General features: G+C 38.3%; 1 protein-coding gene across 1 annotated transcript; it reads right to left on the bottom strand.

Annotated features, from left to right (window-relative positions):
* Positions 1-5,711: 5,711 nt before the first annotated feature.
* BET1 (Bet1 golgi vesicular membrane trafficking protein) lies at positions 5,712-20,280 on the bottom strand. The gene is made up of 4 exons (XM_005909694.3): positions 20,106-20,280; positions 14,856-14,980; positions 8,312-8,368; positions 5,712-6,911 (listed from the first exon to the last, which is right to left on the bottom strand). The coding sequence occupies exons 1-4, from the start codon at positions 20,122-20,124 to the stop codon at positions 6,756-6,758; spliced, it is 357 nt and encodes a 118-aa protein (XP_005909756.1). The 5' UTR covers positions 20,125-20,280; the 3' UTR covers positions 5,712-6,755.
* Positions 20,281-23,088: the final 2,808 nt, after the last annotated feature.

Here is a 23,088-nt window from a genome sequence, read left to right as displayed (position 1 = left end):
TTTGCCTTTCCAACTGTGTTTATTACCGTTTTTAAGGATCTTATTCTTTGCATTAGTGGGTATGAGGCTCTGAAAAGAAGCAGTGCACTTGAGGCCATATTATCTTCCTGTACAAGAGCAGGTGTGATGTAATTGCATGAATTTGGGGCATTTAAGCTTACTTCTTCTTCTCTGACCCCTGTTCCCATTAGTCCTCACCTGTGTGTCTGGAGTGATACTATTTCAGTCTCCATTATGGAAATTCTATAGATTGAAGTGATTTTATTCACAAGCCATTCCCCTCACCCCCCACCCTTATTTTTTTACTCTGTAAGATCTGAGAATAGGGCAAGGAACAGAAGGAACAGTTCAGTTCACACTGGCAAGAAGATGGCCTGAAAAATCAGGTACCTTTTTGTCTTTAAAATATTCCTCTTATGTTCATCTTCATTCTATGTCCAATCGTCCTCTTATTAAAGAAATGCATTTAAAACTTATTTTCTTCATCTTTAATGTTTTGCATTTTTAATATGCTGTGCCTGTGAGGTTTTGCTTCTTTTATTTTCTTCTTTTTTCTTTATAATCTCTTTGCACTGTAGTGTGGCATATTGATCAAAGAACTCATGTCATTTTTTTCAATTCTGGAGAATTTTCACTCATTGTCTCTTCAAAACTTGGCTCATTTCCATTTTGGCCATTTTCCCTTTGGGACTTTTAGATACATGTTGGAATTCTCATTTTACAAATCACCATAAATTCTATAATCCTGTGATCAGACCAGAAATTTTTAGCTCTGAAAATTCATGACAGACTGAAAGAGCAGAGTTACTGCTGCTGCTGCTAAGTCACTTCAGTCGTGTCCGACTCTGTGCGACCCCACAGACGGCAACCCACCAAGCTCCCCTGTCCCTGGGATAAGTTGCTAATATTTATCACTTGCCTTTCCTGAATAAGAATGGACTGCCTGTCCTGAAAGATATAAAATAAAGCTTCTATTTCCTCTGATTTCCTTTTTCAGCAGATATTAAGAGAACGGATGTGATGACTCTATTGTCAATGGTAACAAAGTGTAGGCAACCCAAGAACACTGTCTTAATTGGACAACTTCCTCCACTAGTAAATAATGTCCCACTCTCTGACCTTGATCTGTGTGCCAATGAAGTTCCCACCACTTACAATGACTAACTGGGTTACATATCTTGTTGTAGGGCTTTGAGTGATATGCATACATCTTGGCTAAGGATAGAAGTCAAGTCTAAATTACTCCGAGACAGAAAAAAAAATTCTTGAAAACACTAGGTTTTGTGGAATAGAATGCCTTACCCACCTGATCGACTTGGGTCAGAGACATTGATAAACCTCTTCTGTTTTTTCAATTTATTTTTTAAACTTGGTATTTTTGTATTGGGGTATATCCAATTAACAAACCATGTTGTGATAGTTACAGGTGAATAGCGAAGGAAGGGATAGTTAGGGAGTTGGGATGGACATGTACACGCTGCTATATTTACAATGGATAACCAACAAGGACCTACTGTACAGCACAGGGAACTCTGCTCAATGTTATGTGGCAGCCTAGGTGGGAGGGGAGTTTGGGGGAGAATGGAAACCTCTTCTGTTTCAAAATGTGATTGATGATGGATGGAAGAAAAGGAATATTAAGTGGCTTTCCTCAGATCCTCTGCTACTTGGGTCGGATTCGGTGTCATCTGTTCTCGACGTTTTAGGCAGAGCATTCTATTTTAGCCCATAAAATAGAATGGGCTTCAGCTTTCTAAAGTGAAAAACAAAAGAAGAATTTTACATTAGTGATGATTTTTGGCCCCTAATTAATTGAATGGCTACAGTATTGTGTCTCCAATATTCAGAGAAGTTCAGCTCGTAACTGGGCTTATAATGTTACTACTTACATTGCACATTTTTATTGAAGGTTTTCTATGATATCAGCACTGAAATTTTAGTGAGAGATAATTAAAAAAAAGATATGTCTTCTAATAGGAAACATCAACTTATTTACCGAAAGCTTCTTGAGATCTCCTGCTCTGCCAAGTGTCTGAGGGAAAATTCTAGTGTGTATCATAAGGTAGATGCCATGTCCTTGGCATTCAGTTCTCACCAATTTTTCAAACTGGAGGATATTTGTTTTACAATGTTGCAGTTGTCTCTGCTAGTTTTTCTTTTTAAGCATCATAGACACCTGGGTAGAATACTTACAATGGATAATGTGGTTATATTTTGCATTACCCTTTACTACTAAAGCTACAGATGATTAATTAAGCTTCTGTGAATTTTCAAGTCTAATATCAAATATATGGAATTTTTTTTTTGGTCCAAAATATTTTATGTGCATTTTGATCTTTCTGTTCACGTTGAAGATTAGGGAAGATTATTCTAAGACCTCTTTGCACCTCTCTTCAATTCATATGGTGAGTTGAAAGAGTTTTCACAAGAGTTTTTCTCATGAAAAACTCTTCTCAAAAGGCAAACAGGTAAGACTTGAACTCCTCAGCTAACCTTCATCTATAAAGAGAAATCTTCATAAAATATCCAGAACAATTCCTACACTCTGGGAAATTAATTGGAGGGAAAACCATAGAGAATAACAGCAATCATCTACCTTTACAATATACAATTTGTATACAGTATTTGAACGACCGGAAGATGGGAGATCAATATGTGTAGCATGCATTTACCCATAAATATTGAGAAAAGAAGGTGACATATGCCATTTGAAAAACATTATTCTGGTTAATCTATCAGTTTATGTTGCCTGAGCTTTTGTCTATTAAAATTTAAGCAAGAGATTCTCATTTAAGGAACAAATAACTTCTACATTTAAAAAATGGCTTTTAAAACTATTTTTTTTTTTTTAATGGTACGGGGAGGGAGATGGGAGGGGGGTTCAGGATGGGGAACACGTGTATACCCGTGGTGGATTCATATTGATGTATGGCAAAACCAATACAATATTGTAAAGTAATTAACCTCCAATTAAAGTAAAACTAATTTTATTTAGTTGTGCTGGGTCGTCATTGCTCTGTGGGCTCTTCTCTAGTTGCAGCGAGCAGGGGCCATTCTCCAGTTGGGTGTGCAGCTTCTCATTGCTGTGCAGCACAAGCTCTCGGGCACATGGGCTTAGGTGCCCCATGGCATGTGGGATCTTCCCTGACCAGGGACTGAAGCCACATCTGCTACTCTGGCAGGCAGACTGTTTACCACTGAGCTGCCAGGGAAGCCCTGACTTCTACATTTTTAAAAAGAATATTTATCATCAATATAACTAGTGGTGTACTAAAGCCAGTTTGTACCAGCTTATTAGAGCCAACTATCATATGTTTTCATAATTCTGTGTTCAGTGCTGTTCCATTCGGTAGCTTCAAATCAAAGGTGGTGGAAATATTTATACCATAGAAATTGAAAGTTACTAAAGCTCAGTCCCCTACCACTAACTGCAAGGAGCTGGTTTACCACTATATATCATTAAATACAAACAGAAAGTGAAAAATGTTAAATTTGCTTGGAGTCAAAATATAACATTTCAATAGGGAAACATTTGTTTTCTTTTTTTTTTTTTCCAGTGAAGATTATAAAATATGTGTTTATCAAAATCCACTATGCTTTATTAAAATACTATCAGACCACACTGAAGTTCATTGGAAATAATAAATTGAATAGAATAAATATGAAAAAGGAATGTGAAATAAATAAAATAAATAAGAAAAAAGAATAAATTGGTATGTGTTGTCTATTAAAATACTATGAAACTACAATGACGAAAATAGTGTGGTATTGGTACAAGGATAAAAAAATTGAGTACAGCAAAATATTATACATACACAAGAAAATGACTCTGTCATCTAACCACAATAACATATAAGGAGAGAAAGGTGTTAATATTTACTGTGGGAATAACTAATTGGTGTTTCATAAATTAAAAATAAAATCATTTGTGCCCCTTACCTCAACATTTCAAAATAGAAGAAAGTTAAATCTATATAGAAAAAGTAAAAAGAAATGAAATGTTTATAACTTTTTACCAAGCAGAAAACCTTCTAAGTTCTCTCCCTTCAAACTTCTGTTTTCAGAAAGCTGAAAAGTTTGTTCTCACTCCAATAACTCAAGGTTTTTTAAAAACGAAATCCCATGATTGCTGAAGATACAAACATTAAAAAAAAACTAAATTCCAGAAAATGATGACCCTTCCCAGAAAAGACAAACAGCTGCTTATATCCCTGGTGGGATTATGGGAGAGAGAAAGCAGCCAAAATTTATCAGCAACATGTGGGCTAGCATGACATTAAAATTCCCAAGCACCTGTCCATAGACCCACAAAGGCAACAGCCATCATTGAGTGCCAGGAACCCATTCGAAGTTCTTTACAAGGAATATCATTTATTTATCACAATAACTCTATGACTGTATTACTGCTACCTATATACGATTATTTTTGCTTTACAAATAAAGTAACTGAGGTGGAGAGGTCATCAGATCAAAGTTATGACATGAACAGGGGAGCCAGGATTTACGCTCAGGCAGTGTGACTGCATAGCTTTGTCTTCCTATGCTTTTGTGTTTCCCAGGAAATACTAAGTCAGTTTGTTCATCAATATGGCCTGATAAAGTTATTTACTGATTGAATGAACCCAAATTATCAAGCACTTTTCCCACGTTTTCTACAAGGATGCAAACTCAAGACACAAAATGAGAAATTTAAGAGCACTGAAAAATCAGGGAAACTAGGTTGATGGAAATAGATGGTTTTTATGGGTGCAGGTGCTATAGTTTTCTGCTCCTGAATTCTGATGTTTAAAATGTTGCCTATTTAAGATTTAACAACTCTTCTCTGCTTAAGTAGTATACAAGAACTAATTTGCATGTTAATTTAAAGTCTATCAGTATTATATGTAATTCTCTCTTTCCTCATTGTGGAAACCTATGCCTGGTATAGGGGATTCCCTGGTGGCTCTAATGGTAGAGTCTGCCTGCAATGCAGGAGACCTGGGTTTGATCCCTGGGTCAGGGAAGAGCCCCTGGAGAAGAAAATGGCAAGCCACTCCAGTATTCTTGCCTGGAAAATCCCATGGACGGAGGAGCCTGGCGGGCTACAGTCCATGGGGTTGCATGACTGAGTCAGACATGCAGAAAAAGTCAGACACGACTGAGTGACTTCACTTTCATGCCTGGTATCCATAGGGGATGGGGCAGGTAAATTAAAGTTTCTACCATTTGGACCAACTCCTAGTGAAATAACTAGGTATTTTTCAGAAAAAGTCTAGAGACTTGAGATTTTTCTGAAGCTTCCTTTATCATTTAAAGCACAGGGTTTACAGTGTATCACCCACCAAACACCTACAAGTCTCATGTTTGAATAAAAATAATAACATGAATATTTTGCTTATTCAGTTATTACAATCAACCTCCCAGACACCAAGAGCAATAAAGTCCTTTTCAGATTTAGCAATGAGTTTGTAAAGGATTATAAAAATATTAGAACTTTCCCATATTTGATGTTTTCCCCAAATTTTATTTCTGGAAGTACTTTTTCTTAGGGGTCCCCAAGCAGAAGGAAGAAAGAATTAAATAGATTTTTGAAATTGTTGTCATGATTTATCTCGTTTGTTTGAACCAAGTAGTGAAATAATACATTAAGCTTTCCTGAGTTTGTTGTGAGTTTTCAGAACCACTTCTTGGTTTGTGGGGGAAAAAAAAGACTTGAACAAAGAAGCAACAAAGTCAATTAATATATTTTATTAAAAGTTTTATTTTTGAAGCCCATCAATGAGCAAATTCCAAAACAGTAGCAATACAGACAATTTCACAACATTTTGACATCTACTTAGCAGTCCATTTTTGCAAATGTTTCCTATAAACAAATACACTGGATTAAAACAACTGTGCCCTTAACCCCAAGTTCAATGCCTGAGTATTTATTTTGAGCACATAATAAAGCAGAGGCAATTACTTTTCCTGAACATTTTATTTCCATTCAGAGCTTAGCAATTACTTTAGCTTCACATTATTCTGTCATAAATGATAACCAAATGCCCTATCTGAGTGGCTAAAATCATAAAACTATTATAAGCCAAGTCAATGTTATATATATATAAAGTTAATATAAAATGACAACTATACTGGTACACACTTGTTTTGGATCCTACTAGAAATATGCCAAAATAACAAGTTTTAGTAAAGACTGAGGTCCTTGGGTAGAGGGGGGGAAGAAGAGTCATATCATCAAAAATTATTAGGAAAACTGCAGGTTAAAAAAAAAATCAGCCTACAATTTAAACAAAATAAAGGAGGAAAGAAGAGTACAACATTGGGGCGATGACAATCCAGGAAACACACTCCCCATCCGTCACAGACTTGCTCACCACCTCAAGAGCACAGCACCAGGCTCTTTAGGCACTGCTACTCTCCCAGTAAGTTTCTTTATGTGGAACAGAAACCTACATTTATGATCACAACAGAATTTTATAACTGCTCTTTCATCTCACAGCAAAAAACAGGAAAAAAGTGTTAGGGCCAGAGTGAACCTCAGAACATCTCAGTACCCCTGAAAATAGGGGCAAAAAGTGAATCATTAAGAAACAGTATCCAAAGAGCACTGTATTATCTGGTGTGATTTATAAAACAAGATTCAGTACTCTTTGATGGGAAGAGCCATAGTAGCTGAAATTTAGGAATGTTTTGATGCTGATTTTTTTTTTTTTTTTACTGATGTGGTACTCCAAGCTGTTAAGTTGGAACAAATTCCAAACTCACACTGACTTGCATCACCTCAGTTTAATAATCCAGTAAATGACAAAAAAGACAAACAATGAGAACAGCATCATATAGCACAGCAACTTCGTTTGGCTTCCTCTGGACAAAAGCTTCAGTTTTCCCATAGTTTTACCTAGAAATCCAGTTGTAGAATCAAACTGTGAATCCTGTGAGGAAAAAAGGAAAACATAATGGTTGGATTCTAACATTCTACATATGCATATTTGAGTAATTTAATATACAGTTATTAGAATACACTTTTAATGACATATTCTGGAGCCTGTGTATAACTTGGATAATCAACCTGATTACTCCATGCAAAATAATTTTCTCAATAAATAAGCTCTTTCATTATCCAATAAACATTTTTTCAGCTCCAGAGTAATTCAAAATCCCAAAGTATTTAGGTCTTATTCCAATTATGTGGATTAAAAAACATTAACAATAAAAGTAAGAGGTTCATCTACCATCACACAGGTTTCCCCCTCATTTTGTTGGAGGTATCACTCTCCAAGGTTAAATTCCCAGTACAGCAATTTATCCACTGAATATGGTTAGCAGTTAAATCTACCTTTACTTTTCAGACCCTTTTGTTTAGGAAGCTGACTTCGAAGGTCAGCAGAATCTATTAAAAGTTAAGAGCCTATCATGCAGCGGTAGTAAACTGTGGCAAAGACTTCAAATATGGATGGGGAAAAGCTGCCACATTAAAACACAGCTAGAAAAGTCCTGAAGGGAGAGAACTGCGCATGATTTGGAAAGACCGCACTTTTTTAGAAATCTCAATAACCTGGGATGTAAGGTCCTGACATAACGATAGCCTCTGTACAGTTCAGTTCTAGGCAGCTTAAGCACTTTACATGAATAGTTCTTCCCTAGGGCTATGCAACAGAATCACCTGGGATGTAAAATATTATCAAAATACATATACCGAGCGACGCCCCCTCCCTAAAACTCTCAATCAGTATATTTCAAGTGAGAACCAGGCATGGATATTTTCAAAGTTCCTCAAGTGATTCTCATGTACAACCTTCACTAGAAAATTTTCAGTGCAATATTCATTTTTAAATAGTACAATTTTAAAAGCATTTGAAGAAACTAGGGACGGTCCAGAGGAGTTTGACGTCCAAAATGAACAGTAAGGAATAAAAAGAGCCTCTAGCAAGGAAAGGCATACCTTACTGAGCTTGCTTAGAGAGAAAAGGCTTGGGGATGTTACTATATTCAGTCCTATTGACTCGTTCACAGTGATCCTTAGGAGATCAAGCAGAAGACAGGTTTACATTAAGTGAAAGACATTTGGTTGACTGGATATAAAGCATTTACTTGGCAGTCTATATCCGCTGAGATCTTAAAGACGGCTTGAAATAGTCATTGTCCCGAGTCTCTAACAGTGTTCTAAATACAAGATAGAATATACACTCACTCCTGCCTCCTCCTCCTACTCATGTGGGTTAGGCGAGATGAAAAATGTAAAAATAGGGCAGAAACAACTCTTAGAGTTATTCCAAGCCAAATTTGAGAATATCCAGTCAAGTTTCTTAAAGTTAAAATCATAACCACTTACCATTTCAGCTAATAATTTATTTTGATGTTTAACTTCATGCCCTATTTCAATGGAAAGCTACAAAGAAGAAAGCATAAACATTATTACTTACCTAAATGTTTTTAAGTGTTATAAACTAAAAACAACAATGCCATTCTAAGCATAAATGTTTTCTCAAATAAAACTGTCTTAAAAATATAAAGTATACTTTATTCTTTGGTTATTTTTCCCACTGAAATTAATAAAAACTAACTTAGAAATTAAATGTCCACTTTTAAATGATGGGTGTATCTAAGAAGTCATAACAAAGAAAATTAGAAAATATCTGTAGCAGAATAAAAGTGAAGAGAATTTATCAGAATTTGTTGCATGCAGTGAAGCTGATCAATGCAATTAAATTCAACATGGAATCTTGAATAAGGGATGAAAACAAATAATGAACACTAGCATAAAATTTTGTGAAATTTGGATAAAAGCTGTAGTTAATAACACTGTATCATACGTTAATTTCCTTTTTTTTAACATAGTATATATGGGGTTTTTAAAGTATCTTTGATATTAAGTTCTCAGTTTGATATTAACTTCACATTTAAATGCTTTGCTCTCTGCAATCACCCTGTTTTTTCGATCTTTTAACTTTGTTGAGGCTTTCAATGGCCAAGTCAAAGATCTCTCTTGGGAAATGTCCCATTGCACTTGAAAATATGTGGGTTATTTTCAAATATCTTTTGATACTGATCTCTAACATAATTCCACAGTGGTAAGAGAACAGACACTGTATGATTTCAATACCTTTAGGCCATCAAGTTTCTGCACTTGGTCTTATCCTCTGGATATGCTTCAGGGTCTCCTAGTTTATAGTCTATGGGAACTTGATAGAATTCATATCATTATGTGTGAAAACTGTATAAATCTTAATTATATTGAATTGGCTCACAGTGTTTTCAAGTCTACTATATCGTTCTACTTTTCTGTCTATTCATTCTATTCATTTTTGAGAGTTTGATAGTGAAAATTCAACTAAAAGTCTTAATCTACATAATCAATTGTAATATATAGTGGAAATATTATTCATTCTGTATTTTCCAAGTCTCCTATAAAGTTACCTTAGTTTCATAATTAAAAAGAAAACCAATTTAGAATCTCTATTCCTTCTCAACTATAGACATTGTCTCTCTGTTCTTCATTTTGATTTAAACTTAATATTCAATTCCATCTTTTAATTTAGGTACATGTTTCTTTCCTGTCCTCTTATCCTTGAATTCTTTTTTCTCTCTTTATATCATTCACACAATAGCATTTGTTTGTATATTTCTTCATTTACATTTTAAAAATGTTATCTAAGTTCCCATATTAAGTTCAGATATAATAAGTAATATTTTCCTAATGAATGTGACATTACTTTGACTATAAGCCTAAATTAATTATTTCTTTAGATTGTAAAGGTATTGTTTCTTCAAAATTTGATAACAAATTGGAAAAAATTTACAAGTTAGTGTTACCCACATCATGAAGCTATGCAAAGAAGAGGCTGAGTCTGAATGAAGATTCAAATCAAAACCTATCTAATACTTCATATGATAAATTCATCAAAGACTTCACTTCTAAAATAGCTGAATAAATACACTACTACTAAATCTTGGAAACTACTAAAAATCATGGTAAACCACTGCAAATATTGTCCTCAACTTATTTTGTAAGTATCTGGGGTAATATCAACACAAAATCATTCTAGGATTCTATAGATCAGAATATAAGCTTTTCCACAAAATTTAACAATTCAGAAATAATAAAGCAACTATGAAACTAGCCAGCCCAAATCGCCGAACTACTTTTACAACTGTCATTCATGCCAGGGAAAGAAATATGCATGAGAAAAAGGCTTTCTTCTAACAAGGAGCCTAAAATATCAATATTGGAATTAAAAAAAATCATTTAATTCTTAATTTCCTCCAAAATGTTGTATTTTCTAAGTTATTAACATTATACAATATTGCTTAGTTCATAGATCAACTCCTTTTGATTTAATTAGACCTTGAAAACAATACTCATTTCAGGAGATAACAGTCTCTAGGCTGAAATACAATTCAATTTTCCAAAGACTAATGAACTATCAATTAAGTTTTGGCAACATAAGCTTCCAATGAATGCTCTATAAGTGTACCACACATGTTTATTTTAAGGCATAATCAAAACTGTCTTTTTGTAATTCCTTTATTTAATACATATTAACTCAATACACTATAAGGAAATACGTTAAGTGCTATGCAGAATGTAAAACTACAGTAGAAAACACTGTATTCTGATAATTTTTTTTTACATACAAATAATTCCAATGCAGATCGTTATGCAATAAGTGCTACAGAAATGGTACAAATGATCTTACGTTCACAAGGAAAAGGTTAGGTTTATGTGGTGATCAGGTGAAGCCTGGAGGAGAGAAGGTGAAAAGAAGAGATGGAGCCTTTCAGATGGGTAAGACTTCAGCCAGGGTCAGGAGGGAGAGGGTGCCCTAGGCAAGGGGACTGCATGACCCAAGATGCAGGAGTGGGAGGGCGACAGCGCGCACAGGGCACGAGGGATGCACAAATCCGTCTGGCGGCAGCACGCACACATTCTGAAGCACAGGAGGTGAGGTCTAAAACGCTGGGGCAATCTCTGCAGAACCTGTCTCATCAAGCTACAGAGTGGGAACTTCATTTCTTACATCATGGGAGGCCACTAAGACTTCTGGGAGTGTAGAATGCAATTTAAAAAATACTCTAAAAACCAAGGAGATGACTGTGATGACTACTGGGTGTAGCTCAGACCAAAACATACGAAAAATGGGAAACAGGTTAAAAGGCTTTCCCAATAGTCCACTGATGAAAACCCGGGCAAAGTATTAGAAACAGGAAGGTCAAAATAGGAACAGTAGAGAGAAAGAACATAGGACTTGGTGACTGACACGAGGTTCAAAGGCAAAAACACAAAAGACTGAGATTTGTAGCTTTTTGAGACTAGAAGAAGAAAAGTCAGAAGATGGGCTGCTTGGGGGTGGAAGGTAGAATGCTCTGAGATATTACTACATTGTAATTGTACTGTAGTATTGCAAAATACTACAAGCAGTATTTTAGATTTAACCACCAAAAAAGCTGAAGTTAAAAAAAAATATATATATATAACTTCAGCTTTTTTGGTGGTTAAATATATATATATATATTTATATATATAAATATATACACACCATAAGTTTTGACATTTTCTAATCTGTACTCAGATTGTGTTTAAATTTTGAGTCACGTTGCTAAAACTTAACTGATATTTCATTAGTTTTTGGAAAGTAGAATTGTATTCAGTCTGGAGACTGTTACATTCTGAAATTAATATTATTTTCAAGGTCTTAATAAATAAATAGGAATTGATTATTGAACTAACAATATCATATAATGTTAATAATTTGGAAAATACAACATTTAGAGGAAATTAAGAATTACTTGAGTTTTAATACCAATATTGATAATTTAGGCTCCTTATTAAAAGAAAGCTTTTTTTCTCATGGAAATTTCTTTCCCTGGAATAAATGACAGTTGTATTAAAGAAAGTACAGTACTTGCATGCAATCACAAAAATGTAAGAATGATCTGTTTGTTTCGAAGGCAAACCATTCAATATCACAGTAATCCATGTCTATGCCCCGACCAGTAACACTGAAGAAGCTGAAGTAGCTGAAGCAGAATGGTTCTATGAAGACCTACAAGGCCTTTTAGAACTAACACTCAAAAAAGATGTCCTTTTCATTATAGGGGATGGAATGCAAAAGTACGAAGTCAAAAAACACCTGGAGTAACAGGCAAATTTGGCCTTGGAGTACAGAATGAAGCAGGGCAAAGGCTAATGTAGTTCTGCCAAGAGAACGCACTGGTCATAGCAAACACCCTCTTCCAACAACACAAGAGAAGACTCTACACATGGACATCATCAGATGGTCAACACCAACATCAGATTGATTATATTCTTTGCAGCCGAAGATAGAGATGCTGTATACAGTCAGCAAAAACAAGACCAGGAGCTGACTGTGGCTCGGATCATGAACTCCTTATTGCCAAATTCAGACATTGAAGAAAGTAGGGAAAACCACTAGACCATTCAGGTAAGACCTAAATCATATCCCTTATGATTATACAGTGGAAGTGAGAAATAGATTTAAGGGACTAGATCTGATAGACAGAGTGCCTGAAGAACTATAGATGAAGGTTCGTGACATTGTACAGGAGATGGGAATGAAGACCATCCTCAAAAAAAGAAATGCAAAAAAGCAAAATGGCTGTCTGAGGAGGCCTTACAAATAGCTGTGAAAACAAGGGAAGTGAAAAGCAAAGGAGAAAAGGAAAGATATAGGCATCTGAATGCAGAGTTCCAAAGAATAGCAAGGAGAGAAAAGAAAGCCTTCCTCAGCGATCAGTGCAAAGAAATAGAGGAAAACATTAGACTGGGAAAGAATAGAGATCTCTTCAAGAAAATTAGAGATAGCAAGGGAACTTTTCATGTAAAGATGGGCTCAATAAAGGACAGAAATGGTATGGACCTAACAGAAGCAAAAGATATTAAGAAGAGGGAGCAAGAATACACAGAAGAACTGTTCAGAAAAGATCTTCATGACCCAGATAATCACGATGGTGTGATCACTCACCTAGAGCCAGACATCCTGGGATGTGAAGTCAAGTGGGCCTTAGGAAGAATCACTACGAACAAAGCTAGTGAGGTGATGGAACTCAAGTTAAGCTATTTCAAATCCTAAAAGATGATGCTGTGAAAGTGCTGCACTCAATATGCCAGCAAATTTGGACAACTCAGCAGTGGCCACAGGACTGGAAAAGGTCAGTTTTCATTCCAATCCCCCAAAAAAGGTAATGCCAAAGAATGTTCAAACTACTGCATAACTGTACTCATCTCACACGCTAGCAAAGTAATGCTCAAAATTCTCCAAGCCAGGCTTCAGCAATACATGAACCATGAACTTCCATATGTTCAAGTAGGATTTAGAAAAGGCAGAGGAACCAGGGATCAAATTGCCAACATCTGTTGGATAATCGAAAAAGCAAGAGAGTTCCAGAAAAACATCTATTTCTGCTTTATTAACTATGCCAAAGCCTTTGACTGTGTGGATCACAATAAACTGTGGAAATTTTTGAAAGAAATGGGAATACCAGTCCACCTAACCTGCCTCCTGTGAAATCTGTATCCAGATCAAGAAGCAACAGTTAGAACTGGACATGGAACATGGGTCCAAATAGGAAAAGGAGTATGTCAAGGCTGTATATTGTCACCCTGCTTATTTAACTTTTATGCAGAGTACATCATGAGAAATGCTGGGTTGGAAGAAGCACAAGCTGGAATAAAGATTTCTGGGAGAAATATCAGTAACCTCAGATATGCAGATGACACCACCCTTATGGCAGAAAGTGAAGAGGAACTAGAGAGCCTCTTGATGAAAGTGAAAGAGGAGAGTGAAAAAGTTGGCTTAAAGTTCAACATTCAGAAAACTAAGATCATGGTATCCAGTCCCATCACTTCATGGCAAATAGATGGGGACACAGTGGAAACAGTGGCTGACTTTAATTTTTGGGCTCCAAAATCACTGCAGATGGTGACTGCAGCCATGAAATTAAAAAACACTTACTCCCTGGAAGGAAAGTTATGACCAACCTAGACAGCGTATTATAAAGCAGAGACATTACTTTGTCAACAAAGGTCCGTCTAGTCAAGGCTATGGTTTTTCCAGTGGTCATGTATGGATATGAGAGTTGGACTGTAAAGAAAGCTGAGCGCCAAAGAATTGATGTTTTTGAATTGTGGTGTTGGAGAAGACTCTTTAGAGTCCCTTGGACTGCAAAGAGATCCAACCAGTCCATCCTAAAGGAGACCAGTCCTGGGTGTTCATTGGAAGGACTGATGTTGAAGCTGAAAATCCAATACTTTCGCAACCTGATGCAAAGAGCTGACTCATTTGCAAAGACCCTGATGCTGGGAAAGATGAAGGGCAGGAGGAGAAGGGGACGACAGAGGATGAGATGGTTGGATGGCATCACCAACTCAATGGACATGAGTTCGGGTAAACTCCACGAGTTGGTGATGGACAGGGAGGCCTGGCGTGCTGCAGTCCATGGAGTCACAAAGAGTCGGACACAACTAAGTGACTGAACTGAATTTAGGTGATTTGGGCTATCTAGGTGCTTTATTATCCCTGAATTGTTAAATCTAGGGGGAAAGCGCATATCACTGAACTATACCGTTTTGTGGGACTAAATCCCCTATGCCAGTAAAAATAAACATTTTTAAACTGTTTTAATTTGTACTGGAGTACAGCCAATTAACAATATTGTGACAGTGCAGGTGAACTGCCAAGGGACTCAATGGATACACATGTATCCGTTCTCCTGCATACAACCCTCTCATCCAGGCTGCCACACACATTGAGCAGAGTTCCCTGTACTATACACTAAGTCCTTGTTGGTTATCCATTTTAAATATAGCAGCGTGTACATGTCATGTACAAACTGAAAAGTACCTGTTATATACTTACAGATTTTATTGCAGTTACTTTGTTTCTCAGACTTTCCGTGAGTCTCTCGTTCTCCTCTTCACAGGCACTATACCCACTATTAGGATAGCCATAGTTCCCATAGTTGCCAGGGGGTACTCCTTCACCTGCAAGGATCAGTTCCGAGCAGAGTTGTAGCAAAAACAAGTCCCTTCTGAAACCCTGACTAGAAAGAACCGAAAAAGACCCCTGGAGGCCGCTGGCAGACAGACCAGGTATGTCTGTAATACTCACACTTCAAATGAACTTTAAAAATTAATAACCAGTGCCAGTGCACCAGCCCCAAGCATCCAGGATCGTGCATCGAACCTGGACTGGCAACTCGTTTCATACATGATATTATACATGTTTCAATGTCATTCTCCCAGAGGGATGGTATGGAGAGGGAGGAGGGAGGAGGGTTCCGGATGGGGAACACATGTATACCTGTGGCGGATTCATTTCGATATTTGGCAAAACTAATACAATATTATAAAGTTTAAAAATAAAATAAAATAAAAAAATAAATAAAAATTAATAACCAAACAGAGTTCAGAACAACTCTAATAACCTCTCTTAAGCAAAGGATACTGAATTCAGCTCAGTACGCATTGGTTGACTGCTTACTGATTGCCCACAAAACTGTGAAATACACACTGATATATAAGGGTATTCTGGACATATTTCCTGCTCTCTAGAACTACACCATTAAACACACACCCCTAAAATTAGTAACATCAACTACCTATGGAAGAATCTTGGCTGTGCAGGGAAAGGCAGAGTCAGGATAATACAACAGGACGGAGTTAATGGTAGAGGGAAGGTCCTTTATGGGCAGCTCTTTTAAACAGAAGCGAGCGAAAATAACTTATGGAGAATATTAACTCAGATTTAAGAGGAAGACTCATTCATTCTTCAACAAATACTTGATAAACTATCATGCATCAGATCCCTTGTTCTTTCTAGGTGCTATCAATACTTTTCAGAGCTCTTCTTCTAGGGAAGAACATTGGGATACAGGACAACAGTCCCAGGCACTGCCCAATATAACTTGATATTCATCAGGTACTCCAACAGGTGGAGTGAGCCTTGAACAGTGAATACATGTACTAACACGTTGGAGGACTGAGAAAGGAAAGCATAGTTGAGGGTATTATTTAACTGCATTTAAAAGAGAAAAAAAAAAACTGTTGACAATTTTCTCAGTGAAATAAGAGAAAAGCCTGTCTTTGAAAAATGGTGATCTTTTGGGGGAAAAAAACTGTAGAGAATAATGGAGGAAAATAACTGGGGTTGTACAGGATTACTACAGGGGTAAAGCAATTGTGGCTGAGGCAATTATACTGTAGTGTGATTTTTCACCTGGATGTGTGATTTTTCTGCAGAAAAACTGATCAGCCTATATCAGCCCATGAGAACCTGGAGGGTTAGACTGAAACAAGAGTTGGAGTGCAGTGCTGGGGCTGCTGAAGAACAGAGCCCCAAGACGTTGAGATTCCTTGTCAAAAGAGTAGGTGATATATATGGATTCTGGGGACTAGACTGGACAAGGATTGTACTGGCAATGGAAGCCCGGCTCTATGGAGGAAAGGGATAATACAGAGACTAGAGGCCTCCATCTACTCAGAGTGAATGAAGTGGCTCTGACAGTAAGATGGAAGTGCAGAAAGTAGCAGGCATCACTGGTGACTGATGGAAGTGTCGGAAAGTGAACAGAAAGCTCTTTCCAGGCATAGTAAAACTCACTTTCTCTAAAAAGCAAAATCCTCTTTTGAATTCTTACAGTTCTGACTATACATAACACTAATATCATGCTCTGGACTGCACTCCAAGGGCAGAAACTAAATTTGTTCTGCCCATGGCTATAGATCCCCCCCAAACATATATACACAGCAAGGCATAGCCAGTAAATACTTATAAATGAACCAACTAATGAACAGAATCTGAAATCAGTTATTCAGCTTTGAATGTGTCTGCCTTTGTCAACAGTAGGGTCATAAGCTTCTTTGAGGACAAAAGCGGCATCTCAGCCTGTTTCTGTATCCCTGTATCTAACAAGTACTTCGAGCAGGAGACACACAATCTCTACCACCACAAAAACCACAACAAAATGTTAAACAAGTATATTACTGAGGAGAAAGAGTTGCCTTCCTCAAATTTCCAACTGCTGATCCATCATCTACAAAGTTCTCTAAGTGTGCCATTGTACAACGGAAGGACAAGTGACTACACATAATATTTCCCTCTACTCAACAATTAAAAGAATCATTTAAAAAATGCATTCTCATCCTATTCACCAATGATATGCTATACAAAGTCTACTTTAATAAAGACCAAAATCCTTAAAGGAAATAAAAATCTCTTCATATTTTATACGATTAATATGCTACATAAATAATGTTCACCAGTAAGTCATTACTGACTGGTTGAATTAACCACCTGACAACTTCCCCAAGGAATTCAGTTCTAAATTAGTGGCTATTTGTTTCCATTTCCTTCATTATTATTTTTGCATATCTTATTTTTATTTTTAGAGTTCTTCTGCACTGTTCCATTTATTAAAAGTGAAATTCCCATTTTATTTATTGTCCAGAAAGCTTTCAAAGCACCTTCTCCTATTAAAGAGTTAATCTTCCCCCACACTATCATCCATTCCCAGTATTTAAAAAAAAAAAATCAAAAGTTAGGAGTTGTTATTCCAAGTTTAGCCACTTGTTTTGTGACTTACTGGCATGAAAATTTGTAGGAAAGCTAATGGGGGTCAAAGATAATCCTCACACTGTGTCCATAAGCAAATGCTACTTCTGCATAGTTTGTATCATAAATGAACCGAGTCACTTAGACAGTCATGTGAACTGTGGGCCTGCAGAGGGAAATGGCAACCCAGTCCAGTATCCTTGCCTGGAAAATTCCCTGGACAGAGGAGTCTGGCAGGCTATAGGTCTTGGGGTCACAAAGAGTTAGGCCCGACTGAGGCACCAAGCATGCAGATGAAGTGCGGGGGGCTTCTCTACATGAATATTTATCAGATTAATGACCCCAATACACATTGATACTTAAAAAAGAAAAAAAGCTCTTGTCACATCATGTCATATCACTCCAATGTAATTTACAACAACAGACACCTAAGGAATCATCTTTCCTCCTCTCAACTACAGGGGAGTTTAAAAACAAACTAAAACAAAAACACTCTATCCTAGAGATTCTAACTTAGTTGGTCTGGGCTGGGGTCCAGGTATTCAAGCCTTAAAAGCTCTCTAGGTGATTCTAGTGCACAGTCAGGGCTCAGAACCACCATCTCTCAAGTTCTTCTCTCTGCACTTTCACAGCATACTGCTGCACAAAACTTTCAAAAAGGCCCAAAGACCTACTGATGAGATCCAAATTCTTTGACCTGGTACTCAAAGGTCTCCACATGGTTGGTTTTGGTTCTATGTCTCCTACTTCAACCGAATTGGTTTAATCATAATCCCTTAAACACATTATTCATAATTCTAGATTCTAGTCCTACAATTGTTTTGGTGCAAGGAGAGGGTCACCCTTCCAACTGGAAACAAACTCTCCTACACTTTGCTATTTAAGCTGCAGTTGAGGCTTCTATGTCCACACAAATTACCAAGCACTCTCTGTGAAATCCCTGGGATATTCACGGCCTGTAGAACTTATTTGGTATTTGGTTGTATAGCTACCACCTTGTACTATAACTTATCTTTGTACATATTTCTACTCCTCAACTAGATTAGAAGCTTGGGGAACATGAACAGAGCTACACAGGACTGCGTGTGAGTGCTCAGTCCTGACTGACTCTTTGTGACCCCATGGACTGTAGCCCGCCAGGCTCCTCTGTCCATGGGATTTTCCAGGCAAGAATACTGGAGTGGGTTCTTTCTTCAGGGGATCTTCCTGACCCAGGGATCGAACCTGCATCTCGTGTGCACCTCCAGCACTGGCAGGTGGATTCTCTACCACTAAGCCACAGGGAAGCCACAGAGGACTGTATACCTACAGCTTACGCAAATACACAATAAATGTTTGCTGTCATTAATGATAAAAAGGAAACTCATTTAGGCATATAAAACTACACTTACCCATGGTGGATTCATGTTGATGTATGGCAAAACCAATATTGTGAAGTAAAAAAATAAATAAATAATAAAAATGCAGTACACACACACACAAAAAAACTATACTTGTTCAAAATGAGTTATTTTTTTTTCTATACAATTTACCCAGCCAATTTTCCTTTTATGACCCAAGTATTCACAAAAACTACATTTTTCAAGAGCTTTTTCTCATACTATAATTTACTAATCAATGTACATGCCTAGAGTTACTGGCAACTTTCACTAACTTTAAATACCTGACACTTTTGAATAACTTTTTTTCCATCGAATTATAAGAATTGAAAAAGGTAACAAACATTATCCTTTTTCAAGTATTTCATATATTTTCTCAGGTCTACTGTATACTAATATGGCAGGTTTCTTCTTCTCTTTTTTCCCAGTCATCTCTTAATAGTTCCAGAACCAGAAAATGCTGTTTTAATGGATTTGTGCTGTAACAGCCCACTGTAAATTCTTGTGCCTAATTTGTTCTGCTGCTTGGTGAACTACTTTCTAGGCCAAAAGTCAAGAACAAATGCTAAGTCACCAGGTATTACTACATTCTACCGTCTTACCAGTGGAACAAGGGTGAGATAAGAAATGTTCTGGGTAAAATGGCCTTTGACTCCGAAGATGCACATCACGGCCTTTAACAAAAATGACACTTGGGTTTACCTGTGAAACTCACTGTTACCAGGCTAATACGGTTATTATCAGTGTGCTTTGCATGCAACAGTCTTCAAACTTCACTTCTGAAGAAACTAACATTAGGTCCAGTAGAGAGAAGCGAAGACAGACTTCAGCAACTATGGAAACTCAGCAATTTCCATAACCGCGCTCAGTCAGTAACACTACAAAAAAACTCCTCACTGCATTGGTACCTGTACATACCTCACCCCGAGTTCTCCACTATTCCATCTAAACCTACCATCCATAACTTGAGACAGAACCAAACTTAAGGAACCCCCTAGGATCTGGAACAAACGGTGGTGTTTCCACTTGACACCACTTCCAAAGACTCCTCCATACACCCTGCTCTCTGCCTCAGGTTCCAGAGACAAGAGGCCAGTCCGATTTCCCCCCCCGCGCCCCTGCGCCCAGCACCGCCAGTTCTAGGGTCCCGGAACTTCGAATCTCAGCCTCTTCTTACCCAGGCCTGCACGCCTCATCCTGCCAGAGGAGCGGGGGAAAAGGCGAGCAGAGGGGTGGGTAGGAAGAGGCCAAGGACCACCTCAGGACCAGTGCCCGGCGAAACAGCAACTTCTTCCTCCAATGCGCCACGACATCAGTAGAGTCTAAACACCGCGCTGGCTGATGGCGTCACCCAAGGCGCTTACTGGCGCCCTGCGCAGCGGCTTGAACGGCATTCTGGGAAATATAGTTCGCCGCCGAGGCCGACCGTGAGGCCGGGACTTGGAGTGAACCCGGGTGAAGAAGTGGGCGGGGCTCCCGGCAAAGGGGCGCGTCTGCTTCAGCTGCCACTCAGGACCTGGGACTCAGACTCCGGACCTGGGACGCTGGATCTCCGCTCCTGGACTGGCTCTTTCTCTCAGCTGCCGGACCCCGAATTTAAATCAGTACATCTGTCCTTCCCAGACCATGAGAGGATGGTTAACTTCTCTTTCCTGATTCCGCCTCTCACTGCCTGTCACCACGAGTTAGTTCAGGTAAAGTCGAAGAAAACTTTATCCAAGTTTCTGGTCTCACACATAAGTAATCTAAGAGCCATTGAAGGGACGGAAGAGGGGTAACCAGTTGGTGCCCGGGTCACCCAGTGGTGTAGAGTAAAACCAAGCCCCTAGTACTAGGATCCTGCTCTATTGAACTAGTCGATCAAATTAGTAACTGGGTCTCCTCAGAGGCAGTGGAGGTTTCATTTGCTTTACTGAGTTGGTTGCATTTCTAGAAAGAATCACAGCCATTAGTTAAGGGACTGAAAGACCCTTAAACATCCCCCTACTTAGATCTTTTAAACTTAGACAAAGGATACCAAAATCTGTCTAGTCAAGGCTATGGTTTTTCCAGTGGTCATATATGGATGTGAGAGTTGGACTGTGAAGAAGGCTGAGCGCCAAAGAAGTGATGCTTTTGAACTGTAGTGTTGGAGAAGACTCTTGAGAGTCCCTTGGACTGCAAGGAGATCCAACCAGTCCATTCTGAAGGAGATCAGCCCTGGGATTTCTTTGGAAGGAATGATGCTAAAGCTGAAACTCCAGTACTTTGGCCACCTCGTGCGAAGAGTTGACTCATTGGAAAAGACTCTGATGCTGGGAGGGATTGGGGGCAGGAGGAGAAGGGGACGCCAGAGGATGAGATGGCTGGATGGCATCACCAACTCGATGGACATGAGTCTGAGTGAACTCCGGGAGTTGGTGATGGACAGGGAGGCCTGGTGTGCTACGATTCATGGGGTCGCAAAGAGTCGGACACGACTGAGCGACTGAACTGAACTGAAGGTGCCAATTTAAAGAGTTTATAAGCTTGTTGGTGGAGGTGGAGTAGTACTGGAATGGTGATTATTCCTAGAATGTCATTGTACCTCACAGGATTATGGTGAGGATTGAATGAGAAATTAAAAAAAAAAAAAGAATCTGATACACAGTAGATGAAGAAAGGCATTGGATCCTTGCAGTTTTGTCATTGCTGCTGTATGACAGTGAGATAATCTCTGTATGAGAGAGTTCTGAGAAGGAAATCTCTGATCACTTCAGTCAGTTCAGTTCAGTTCAGTCACTCAGTCATGCCCGACTCTTTGTGACCTCATGAACCGCAGGACGCCAGGCCTCCCTGTCCATCACCAGCTCCCGGAGTCTACCCAAACCCATGTCCATTGAATCAATGATGCCATCCAACCATCTCATCCTCTGTCGTCCCCTTCTCCTCTTGCCCTTAATCTTTCCCAGCATCAGGGTCTTTGCAAATGAGTCAGCTCTTCCCATCAGGTGGCCAAAGTATTGGAGTTTCAGCTTCAACATCAGTCCTTCCAATGCACACCCAGGACTGATCTTTAGAATAGACTGGTTGGATCTCCTTGCAGTCCAAGGGACTCTCAAGAGTCTTCTCCAACACCACGGTTCAAAAGCATCAATTCTTCAGCGCTCAGCTTTCTTCACAGTCCAACTCTCACATCCATACATGACTACTGGGAAAATCATAGCCTTGACTAGACGGACCTTTGTTGACAAAGTAATGTCTCTGCTTTTTAATATGCTGTCCAGGTTAGTCATAACTTTCCTTCCAAGGAGTAAGCGTCTTTTAATTTCATGGCTGCAATCATCATCTGCAGTGATTTTGGAGCCCCAAAATTAAAGTCAGCCACTGTTTCCACGGTGTCCCCATCTATTTGCCATGAAGTGATGGGACCGGATGTCATGATCTTAGTTTTCTAAATGTTGACCTTTAAGCCAACTTTTTCACTCTCCTCTTTCACTTTCATCAAGAGGCTCTTTAGATCTTGTTCACTTTCTGCCATAAAGGTGGTGTCATCTGCATATCTGAGGTGTTTGATATTTCTCCTGGCAATCTTGATTCCAGCTTGTGCTTCTTCCAGCCCAGCATTTCTCATGATGTACTCTGCATATAAGTTAAATAAGCAGGGTGACAATATACAGCCTTGAGGTACTCCTTTTCCTATTTGGAACCAGTCTGTTGTTCATGTGTTCCCTTATAGTTTCTCAGTGGGAACATTGACTATAGTAGTGGCAGAGTGAGTCTCTGCCCTAAGGTTGTTTTTTTAAAACACACACAAAACCATTTTTTGAAACTTTATTTTATATTGAAATACAGCTAATTAACAATGTTGTGATAATTGAGGTGCACAGCAAAGTGACTCAGCCATACATATACTTGTGTCTGTTCTCCCCCAAGCTCCCTCGCATTCAGCCTGCACATGTTGAGCAGAATTCCCAGTGATATACAGTAGGTCCTTGTTGGTTATCCATTTTAAATACATGAATTTAAACTGTGTACATGTCAAAAAAGCCAATTTTTAATAAAAGTTATTAACCTGGGAAATAAGCTTAATCCAATAATGTTTTGAGAGGAAAACAGTCTTCATAAAATTATACAACCATTCTCTAAAAACACAAGAATTAAATAAAGATTTTATCAGAAATAGTTATTCCAAATAAACA

This window comes from Bos mutus, chromosome 4 (genome assembly GCF_027580195.1).
Source record: "Bos mutus isolate GX-2022 chromosome 4, NWIPB_WYAK_1.1, whole genome shotgun sequence".
In the NCBI taxonomy this organism is placed as follows: domain Eukaryota; kingdom Metazoa; phylum Chordata; class Mammalia; order Artiodactyla; family Bovidae; genus Bos; species Bos mutus.
Note: the sequence above shows the minus strand (reverse complement) of the source record. Positions and strands in the feature narration are given on the sequence as shown.